General features: G+C 48.2%; 1 protein-coding gene across 1 annotated transcript; it reads left to right on the top strand.

The window, feature by feature from the left end:
- Positions 1-3,544: 3,544 nt before the first annotated feature.
- On the top strand, positions 3,545-10,889 carry DYNLL2 (dynein light chain LC8-type 2; the record flags this gene model as incomplete). Its single annotated transcript, XM_080714229.1, has 3 exons — positions 3,545-3,565; positions 7,652-7,790; positions 10,752-10,889. The coding sequence occupies exons 2-3, from the start codon at positions 7,659-7,661 to the stop codon at positions 10,887-10,889; spliced, it is 270 nt and encodes an 89-aa protein (XP_080570355.1). The 5' UTR covers positions 3,545-3,565; positions 7,652-7,658.
- Between the last annotated feature and the right edge of the window lie 225 nt (positions 10,890-11,114).

The following is an 11,114-nucleotide window of genomic DNA, read 5'->3' as shown; positions in this document are numbered from 1 at the left end:
CTAAGTTGCTGAGAGCCTCACTAAGTAGCTGAGGCTGGCTTCGAACCTGTGCCATCCTCCTGTCTCAGCCCCCCAAGTGCTGGGATTACAAGCATACACCACCATGCCCGGCTTTTAAGACCCTGTTTTAAAATGAAAATAAAATAATCCTGGAGGTGTAGCACAGAGGTAGAATGATCCTGAGTTCAACCCCTAGTACCAAAAAGCAAAACAAAACAATAACAACAAAAATAAATAAAATAAACTAGGGCTGGGGTGTAGCTAGGAGGTGGAAGCCTCTGGGTTCAATTCCCAGTACCAAATGAGTAAATAAATAACTAAATAAATATTAAAAAAATCAGCCGGGCATGGTGGTACATGCTTGTAATCCCGGCACTTGGGAAGCTGAGACAGGAGGATGGCACAGGTTCGAAGCCAGCCTCAGCTACTTAGTGAGGCTCTCAGCATCTTAGTGAGATCCTGTTTCCAAATAATATATAAAATAGGTCTAGGAGTATATCCCGGAGGTAGAAAACCATTGGGTTCCACCCCCAGTATCACACACACACACACACACAAAAAAAAAAAAAAAAAAAAATCAGAGAACTTGACTGCTATCTGTGCAACAAAAAAATGGTGGCACAAATAGTGGTGTCAAATAGAGTTAAGCTGACATTAGTTACAGTAGTTACTATGCTGCATTTAAATAATTAATCCTAGAAATAAACATTTTACTAAATAGCAATAATTAGTATAGCATAAGTTTCCCAAACTGTGTCCTGTGAAACAGTAGTTCTTGAAAATGTTAATGTTTGCTGGATGTGGTGGCGCACACTTGTAATCCCAGCATTCGATAGGCTGAGACCGGAGGATCTCAGTACACAGACAGCCTCAGCTACTTAGTGAGGCCCTCTGTAACTTAGTGAGACCCTGTTTCAAAATAAAAAATAAAAAATACAGCTTGGGGTGTAGCTCGGAAGTCAAATGCTCCTGGGTTCCATCACCAGACCTGAAGAAAAAAAGAAAAGAAAAGAAAATGTTAATGTTTGGTTAACAAAAAAAGCTTTGGAGTTAGTTAAGTTTAGGAAATACTGGTACGATTTAGACCAAGAGCCAGACCCTGGGTTTCCCCTATTTTCTCTGTTAGGAGGCAGTATAGAATAATGGCTAAGATTGCAGGCAATGGAGGTAGATGTCGTAGTGGGCTTGGATTTTGCCACTAACAAGCTGGGTAATCCTGGGCAAATTACCGAACTTCCCTGTTGATCTTTGCTCACCTACTAGGGATATAGTAATATATTCACTTTGAAAGACATTTCTTGGGCCTCCCAAGTGCTAGGACTACAGGTGTATGCCACCACTCCTGGCAAACCATACTACTCTGTGTAGTTTAGTCCTTGTTATACATGCTGATAGCCATATTCTGAAAAGTTGGCATGGCTCTGACTCCTATCAGCTGAAGTTCTTCACACCCTTACTTCCACCCCACCCCATTACGACCCATCTTGGGAATAACTGAGTTCTTTCCCTACTCTACTCTGGGGAAGGGGATCAGGGAGGAAGAGGATTTATGCCCTGGCCAGGCAACTGCTGACTCATAATCACCTTTTTGCACACATGAAAAAGGTCAACTTCTGGCTGGACATTGGGCTGAACCAGGGCATATAGCTTAGCAAGTAGAGCGCAGGCTGTATCGTAGTCCTCACCTGCTGTCTTGGTTGGATGACTTTGTGCAGTAAACAACCTGTACAACCATAAACAGCAGTTCTGATCCTCAGAAACTGGAAGGGCCTACGTGGTAACAACTGTTGGGGAAAGAGGGTACTGGCTCTTTTTCTCCAAGTGGTCTATAAGGTTAGCTTCGCAGAGTCCTAAGTGGATAACCAAACTTCCTCTTTTCTTTTCCCCTATGTGCCCCGCCCCCCACTCATTAACAGAAGATGACATCAGAATAGCTTCCTGTGAGGGAGACCCAGACCTTGCTTGCTTCTCTGGAATCCCTGACTGAGGATGGGAAACGACAGAGCTGTAGAAAGCAGAGGCCGGAGGGGATGATTTTCCAGGTTTCCCTCCAACTCTAATGAACACTAATTTACAATGCTCCCAATCAGAGATGGCCAGAGCAAGTCTGACTTCCCAACTGGCTTGAGGCAGGGGAGGGAAAATGATGGGCAGGGGAGCTATCCCTGGCAGCTTCTTAATCCCCACTGTGTGGCCAAAATGCCCAGCTCTCAGTAAAAACTCCTATCGTTCCTTTAGCTTTTTTGTATGAAACAGTCCAGAAAGAAAAAGGCACATTTCCTGGGAGTCTTTTCTGAGGGTGAGTGAAATAGAGTGGAGATCTCCCCCTCTCCTTTCTCTGCAGCCTCCAAAGGACCAACAGCTCTACCTGCTCTGAACCCTGGCTCTACTCTATAAAGTAAGGGACACAGAGGGGGTGAGTTTTAAGACTTCCTAGTGAAGACTGGATAACAATCTAGGGGGCTCTGTTCGCTCCCCTCCAGTCCTAACTGGACAGGCACGACAGCTGACAGGACAGGGCTCACTTTCACCTCTACCCCCAAAGGATCCACGGCCATAAACCTGCACGGAAGGCAGAGGCCTGTCACTGAAGACAAAGCTCCCACTCAGTTTTGCGTAGGGCTGGCCTCCACTGCTCCTGAAGACAAACCCTGGCTGGGGCCCCAGCTGCCAGAGGTCGAGGTCGGTGGCCTTCAGACTCTAGAACAAAGGCTGAGCCGAGCGGGAAGGGACCTGTCAGGCATGTGGGGGGAGCCCCGGGCTGCTCCTGCCTTTACTTCAGCGCAGGGCCAGCTCTCACTCTCCTTCCCACAGGTTGGGGGGCATGGGGAAGAGGGGTGTCCTGTCTTCAAAGGCTGGTGACTTCATCTCCTCCCCTGCCTCTCCCTATGGGATCTGTGCCCCCTCCCATTTACTCTCTGGGTCTGAAATCTCATCTCCCCCTCCTCTTTTTTCTCCGGGGGTTCGTGGTCCCCGCGCCCCTCCCTCTCCTCCTCTCCTGGGCCTGGTCTCTTTTTCCTTGTGGGGCCCGGGCCCTCCCGCCCTGGGCCTTCGAAGGGGTCGGCTTTCTCCTCGCCTCTTCCTCAGGCCACAGTCCCAGCCCCCACCTTCTCCAGCTCCCCCGCCCGCGCCCCGAGGCATTGTGGGAGGAAACAAGATGTGGGGCGAGAGCGGCGCGGGGAGAAGCCCGCAGTGCGGGGCCGGGCGGGCGCAGCCAATGGGGAGCGCGGACGGCGGCGCGCGCGGCGGGGGGCGGGGCGGGGCGCTATTTCTGGAGGGGCCGCGCGCCGGCCGCGCTCAGCGGCAGAGCGCAGCGGAGCGGCGAGGCGCCAGCGCGGACCGGGCGGGCGGCGGGCGGGCGGCGGGCGGGCGGCGCGAGGCGGAGCGCGGCGGCGGAGGCTCGGAGGAGGGCGCACGGCGGCGCGAGCTCTCGCCCGGGGCTGCGGGAGCCGACAGCGCGGCGGCGGCGGCTGCTGCCGGAGGACCGAGGGACACCGCCCCTGCCCGCGCCCTGCCTCGGCCCAGCGCCGCTCCCCGGGGCCCGTGCGGACTCGCCTCCGTGAAGGTGAGCGGTGGCCGGCGGCCCGAGTCCGCGCCGCGGGCCCGCGCCCTCCCCGGCCGCGCCGCCTGCGCCCCCGCGGCCGAGCTGCGGCTCCCCGCCCCGGGAGCTCCCTGCGCGGCGCCGAGGCGGCGGGGCCTGCGGCCGGGGAGAGGGGGTGGCCGGGCTGCGGGCGTGACGCGGCTCCTGCCCGCCGCCACCCTCTGGGGCGCCCTTCCTGCGGCGAGGACGCCCGTCTCCGGCGCTGCTCCAGGCCGGGCGGGGGAGGGCGGCCGAGGCGGAGGACCCGGCCTTCGGAATCCCAGGTGCTGCCCTTCGGGGTCGCAGCTCTGGAGGACGGAGGAGGGGTGGCGCGTACGGCCCCCTTGGAGGTCCGGAGGAAGGAAATACCGTGTGTGTGTGTGTGTGTGTGTGTGTGTGTGTGTGTGTGTGTGTTCCCGAGTGGGGAAGGCGACCCATGGCATTCGGAGGTTTAACCTTTTTTGTCGCAAAAAGGAATGGGAGATGAGCCTGTCCTAGACGGCTTGCTCCTTTTGCTTTTCAGAGGAGCCCCTGGTTCGTGACTGGGGCCGCTGGCTTGAGGCCCTTTGGCCATTCTTCTCTCTGGAGGCCCGGGTCCCTCGCCCCTCCACCCAGGAGGGAGAGGCGAGGCTGGTCATCTCCCAGTCCATTTCTCACTGGCACCTTGGACAGAGGTGGTTGGGACCGGGCCTAACTAACACTCTCAGTTGCCTGTGAGGGCCGAGGTGAATAATCAAGGCATTGTAGTCACAAGACCAACATTATGTAACCTCAGGCTCTTTTCTGGAGAGTAAGGTGGCTTTTAATTACTGACAAAGTTGTTCCTTTGGACTTTGGGGACGAGGCAGTGGAGCGAGTGAGCTTGCTAGCAAAATGGTGCCAATTTCATACTTTGATTTCGTTATCTGTAAGTAGTCCCTACCCCCACCTCTGGATTTGTAAACAGTGCCCCCTTCAGAGTGGTAACCTGGAATAGGCCACCAGGTGAACACTATATTTCTTCACTTATAAAAAGCTTTATGATATCAGAACCTCCTACTTTCTTTGCTCCCATAGCAGTTGACACTATATATGTTTTTTTGGGTTTTTTTTTTTTTTTTTTTTTTTTTTTTGCGGGTCTGGGGATGGAACCCAGGGGCATTTGACCTCCGAGCTATTCTTTATTTGACCTCCCCTATTCTTTATTCTTTATTTTGAAACCGGGTCTCACTGAGTTGCAGAGGGCCTCACTAAGTAGCTGAGCCTGAGAACCGTGATCCTCCGGTCTCAGCCTCCCCAATGTTGGGATTACAAGCTTGCGCCACCATGCTGGGCTTGTATTTCTTCACTTATAAGAAGCTTTATGATATCAGAACCTCCTACCTTCTTTGCTGCCATACCTTTGCTCAAAATCCATTGAGGTTGCCCCATTTATCTCATTTCAATCATTGTTTTTAAAATGAAGATATTTGTCCAAGGTCACATAAACAGGCCTTGAACAAGGTTCTCCTGACCTTTCCTCAGCACCATGGCATCTGAGACTCCTCTTGAGGCTTAGACTTTTCCTCTCTGGGGTGTGGGGGTAGAGGGTGTGAACTAATCATTTTATCTGCCAGTGTCTGCCGAAGTGGAACTAGCTCTGCCTAGTTTGACTATGCCAGACAAATGTGCCTTAGATGAGGTCAAGGGCTGCCTGGCTGGCAGCTGGCATGTATGCATTCTTTGCATCTGGTGTAGGCTGAAATAATGGTGGTGAGTTCTGCTTTTCCTTTTAGCCTATTTAGCCCGTGGGCTAGTGTGGAGTCAGATCACAGTGGCCTGAATGATACGAGATCTCTCCTCCAGTAGAGGGGCCTCTATGTAGCCTTAAGTCAAATAGGTGTGGACTGACAGCATCTTTTGTCCCTTGGCCAGGCCACAGAGTGATGCTTTTGGGGGTGGTATGGAAAGATTATTACTGTTTTGTGTGATAGGACTGTGGTGAAGGACAGAGGACAGGATTTTGCAGCTCCTCCCCCCTGTTCCTACAAAGTACCTCACATGCTCTGAACTGACAGGTGGTGGCTAGCCCTCTTGTGATTCCTCTCATTTTATGAAGGGTCTGCCTCTGAACTCTGGTTGCTGCAGGATAATGCCACAGCCCACTAGGGATATGAATCATGGCTATTCAAATAATGATTCTTTAGTTTCTTAGGTACTTTTTCAAACCCTCTATCTCCAGGTTTTTCCTAATTCCATGTTTTTGTTTAGGGGAAAGAAGGCCTCAGCATTGTAAGGATAAGGCATTCTTTCTTAACCTAACACCTTTCACTTCACCTAGTAGGTCAGTACTTCTTGAATGAGTGAATAGATTTTACACGAGCAAGCAAAAATCTAAGGAAATGACAAGTCATTGTTGGAACTGGGTCCAAAATCTAAGGCTTTCAAATATTACATTGAGCTTTAAAGATTGAACATTGTAGTGAGGAGGTTGGGGAAGGTTGAGACAGGATGGCATCTGTGACTTATTGGCCAAGCAGCTGGCTCCCTCAGCCCGTTCACCTTTTAGGGTCATGTCAGCTCTGGCTACAGCCTAGGTTATTGTTATCTCTGCCCCACTGGGCATTGGTGGCCCAAAATGTACTCTACATGTTTTTGTTTGTATAGAACAGGGGTTAGCAATCTTTTTCTGTAAAAGGCCAGATAGTAAATATTTTAGATCTTGGGGAACCATACAATCTCTCTTTCTCTTTTTCTCTTTTTTTGTGGTACTGGTGATGGAACCCAGGGGCATTCTACCTCAGCTATACCCCCAGCCCTATTTTTTATTCTTTTTTTAGAAACAGGGTTTCACTGAGTTGCAAAGGGCCTCACTAAGTAGCTGAGGCTTTCTGAACTGTGATCCTCCAGTCTCAGCCTCCCAAATGCTGGAATTACAAGTGTGCATCACCATACCCGGCTCATACAGTCTCTTAAAACTACTCAACTCTGCTATTGAATTGTGTTCCTATAAAACTTTATTGTAACTTGGATGTGGTGGTCTCAGTACTTGGGAGATTGAGACAAATTGCAAGTTTGAAGCTAGCCTTTGCAATTTAGCAAGCCTCTGTTGCAAAATAAAAAATACAAAGGCTGGGAGTGCATCTCGATGGTTTCACTCCATTACTCCCCCATGCAATAAAAAATAAAAAACTTTTGTTGTACAAAAACAGGTGGTGCTGAATGTGGCTGATTGACAGCCCTCTGTATAGAATCTCTTGGTTTGCAGATGCTCTCATATAACCTTATTGAATTCTTAGACAACCCCCAGTAGAGTCCTAACCTCTTTGCTAAAATGGAAGTTGATTTGACACAGAAAAGTCAGACAACTTACTAAGACTACAAGGGTTCAAAGTCAGGACCAGAAGTCAGGGCTCTTGCTTTCTAGTCCACCTTTCTGCTATGATACCAATGATGTGTAATAATTGTCATTAAATCAGTCTTATTCTGTTCAGGTGTTTATGCTATCTGGTTTATCTTCAGGATAACCTGCAGTCTCTGTTTTATAGATAATACAAAAACACAAAGATTTCTGAGCTTGGTGGCACACACTTGTAATCCCAGCATTTGAGAGGCTGAGACAGGAGGATAGTGGTTCGTGGACAGCCTCAGCTACTTAATGAAGCCCTTTGCAACTCAGTGAGACCCTGTTTTAAAATAGAGAATAAAAAATAGGCTGGGAGTGTAAAATGCCTCTGGGTTCCATACTCCCCCCCACAAAATACAAAGATTAAGTAACGTGCCCCAAAACACAACTAAATGATGTGTTATAATACCATTTGGCTATCAGTGCTGTTCAGAATATCAGAAATAGCTATTCGAGTTGTTTTACAAAGGACAAAAATTTTACATATGATAAAAATTAATGGCTAATTATGTCTTTTCCCACTTGCCCTGTTTCCAAAGGATGAGAACCATGTTTCTGCTAAAAGCTTAGGACTTTCCTAATACCTCATATGTATTTTTTCTATGCTCCCACCTTCGGGACTTCTCCCACTGAGGCTCCACACCTACCGGTGTATATTCATTGCCCAGAGCATGGATTTGTCAACTTCACCTCTACTCCTTTTGCAGTGTCACGATGTCTGACCGGAAGGCAGTGATCAAGAACGCAGACATGTCTGAGGACATGCAGCAGGATGCTGTTGACTGCGCCACACAGGCCATGGAGAAGTACAACATAGAGAAGGACATTGCTGCCTATATCAAGAAGGTATGCCCAGAGAGCTGTGCCTGGTGGCAGAAGTGGGCATTGGCAGCTGAGCTGCACTCCAGAGAGGCCTGGAGCCAAGGACATAAGAAAGCAAGGATATTGCATGCGAACATAACCCTAAGAACTTGCAAAGCAGACAAATTTGGGAGTGATTTTGAATTTTTTTGCCAAAGCATTTACCTTAGAAGTCTTTAAAATTTTCTTTGCAGTATTGGAGATTAAGTCCATGGCCTCATCTATGTTAGGCAGATGCCCTAGTAAGACATGTTCCTAACCCTTATTTTACTTAAAAAAATTTTTATTTTGAAATGGTCTAAGTTGCTGAGCTTCTTGCCAGTTTGCTGAGGCTGTCCTTAAACTTGCTGTACTCTTGTCTTGGCCTCCCAAATACTGAGATTACAGGTATGTGCCACTACACTTGGTTCTTTATTTTATTTAATTTTTCGTGTGGTACCAGGGATTGAACGTAGGGGCATTCTATCTCTGAACTATACCCACATCCCTATTTTTTATTCTTTATTTTGAAACTGTCTCACTTAAGTTGTGGAGGGTATCACTAGTAGCTGAGGCTGGCCATAAACCTGCCATCTTCCTCTCTCAACCTCCCTTCCAAGTACTGGGATTACAAGCATGTGCCACCATGTCCGGCTCTTTATTTTTGAGACAGGGTCTCACTAAATTGCCCAGGCTGACCTTGAATTTGTGATCATCTTGCCTCAGTCTTCTGAGTAGCCACCATGCCTAGCTCACTTATGGAGGTTTTTTTTTTTTTTTTTTTTTTTTGGTATGGAGTATTATTGAACTAGGGGCATTCTACCTCTGAGGCACACCCCCAGCCCTATTTTTTATCTTTTTTTTTTTTTTTTTTGGTGGTACTGGGGTTCCTGGAAACCCTTCTACCTCCGGGCTACACTCCCAGACCTATTTTACATTTTTATTTGGAAATGGTCTCTTAAGCCAGCGAGGCTGCTTCGAACCTGTGCAATTCTCCTGTCTCCGCCTCCCAAGTGCGGGGGATTACAAGCTTACAAGCACCACCCAGCTTTTATCCTTTATTTTGAAACAGTTGCAAGGGGCATCACTAAGTAGTTGAGGCTGGCCACTAACTTGTGATCCTCCTGTCTCAGCCTCCTTAAGTACTGAGATTATAAGCCTGTGCTGCCATACCCGGATTCTTAAGGAGTTCTTAGTAGAAGCTCTGCTAGGTGTATGTGTGTATTTATATTTACAGATAATTATGTGACTACTAGGCATTGGGGAAGGATAAGATTATGCAGAGAAGTTTCAGAAATAAATGTTAATAACCCAATTTAGAGTTTTTTGAAACTAAAATCAAATACAGTTGAATTAATAACGTAAGATCTCATATAAATTCTCAGGGAACCAAGTCATTGAAAGTGGGTTAACTGTGCAATAATCCTCATGATGTAGGGAGTCTCCTTTTCTTTCCTAAAAAAGGACTCAGGAGCCAGGCATGGTGGCAGTCTTGTAGTCCTAGTACTCCTGCTGAGACAGGAGTATCACAGGTTCCTGGCCATTGTCAGAGACTTAGTGGGGCTCTTTGCTAGTGAGACCCTGTTTCAAAATAATAAGATAGGGCTGGGATGTAGCTCAGAGGTAGAATGCCCCTGGGTTTAGTCTCCAGTACCAAAAAGAACTTGGGTACTACATCAACTTTTTTGTGTGTGGTGCCAGGGAGTGAAGAGTTGGGGTGCTGGCTCTTTACTGAGTAATGGCCTTGCCATCATGTCCAGGGGGAGAGTGCAGAATCATGGACTCTCAGCTAGAAGAACCCTTAGGTTAATAGCTTTCTTGTTTTGTTGACAGGAAAAATAAAACCCAGAGAAGTGACTGTGACTCTCCTTTATTACAGTCTTGATCCAGGCCTGAAGCGGGTTTTGTTTTCCTCTCTTCCTCTCTTCCTTAGTACCTCTTGGAGTTGTATGGTACAGGGCTGTAAAGAGACCAAATAGGTCATATGTTGAACACCCTGTGTGACAGAGGTCCCAGTTAGCAGCACTATGGGTTCATGGTAGAGGACTGCTGCCCTTTCACAGTCATGGCAAGATGCATCTAGAACTGTGCCTGTGGACAGCCACAGGGTGGTCAGGAGCCTTGCTGATTAACTAACAGGGATTGCCTGGATGGTTTTGTGCCTCTGTTAGAAGTGAGGGGATTAGCTGGGTCTGGTGGCACATACTTGTAATCCCAGCATTTGGGAGGCTGAGGCAGGAGGATCATGGTTCATGGACAGCCTCAGCTACTTAGTGAGGCTCTTTGCAACTCAGTGAGACCCTGTTTCAAAATAAAGAATAAAAAATAGGGCTGGGGGTGTAGCTTGGAGGTAGAATGCCTCTGGTTCCATTCCTAGTACCAAAAAAGTGGGGGGGATTGTCTGGACATCATGGCTGAGATTCAGATTGTTTTGTGTGTATAGTCCACACAGTGCTTGGCATATAGGATGTTGACACAGAGAACTGCTTCCTGCTACTCCTGACCTTTAGTCCCTATTTGCTTTAATATCTTGTTTTTTTGCCATTTGGAAATGCTGGTTTAGTAATGTTTGAGGCAGTGAGCAGCCAGTCCCCATTCTACTGGCCTCTGGTCCCCATGTGAGAATCACAGGGTGGGCTGTTGAAGTATGAGGGTGGTGGGGTAGCTAGACAGTGAGGGAGGAGAGATAAGGGTGTAGAGTGCTGAGATGCTCAGCAGGCAAGAATAATGGAGCCTTTGTGGTATTCCATTATTGATGAAGGGAGGAGTGTCCTAGCCACCTTAGAACCTGAGCTCCTGAGGTTCCGGAACTGAGGCCCTGGGCTGGGGGTGGGGTGGGGTGGTAACAAATGTGTGGGTGCTGGAATTGCAGGGAGAGACTTCCATTCTGATATTTTTATCCTCCAGCTACCTTAATCAACTTTCTTCTCCCCTTTTTTATTCTTTTTTTTTTTTTTTTTTTTTTAGGAATTTGACAAGAAATATAACCCTACCTGGCATTGTATTGTGGGCCGAAATTTTGGCAGCTACGTCACACATGAGACAAAGCACTTCATCTATTTTTACTTGGGTCAAGTTGCGATCCTCCTCTTCAAGTCAGGCTAGGTGGCCATGGTGAAGGTGTCAGTGGCGGCGGCAGCGATGGCAAGCAGGCGGCGTTGCTGGGACTGTTTTGCACTGGGGCCAGCATCAGGATGTCCTCTCCAATGGCTGTGCTACTGCATGGACTGTATACTCGATTTCATGTGTATGTCGCAGTAAATAAAACCAAACTTCTTTCTGTTTAGTTGCCTGGGGAAGAAGGCTGCTTTATGTTTTATTTTTCAAGAC

This window comes from Muscardinus avellanarius (genome assembly GCF_963383645.1).
Source record: "Muscardinus avellanarius genome assembly, chromosome: 16".
NCBI lineage: Eukaryota > Metazoa > Chordata > Mammalia > Rodentia > Gliridae > Muscardinus > Muscardinus avellanarius.
The sequence above is the reverse complement of the archived record's forward strand: the minus strand, read 5'-3'. Positions and strand labels throughout refer to the sequence as shown.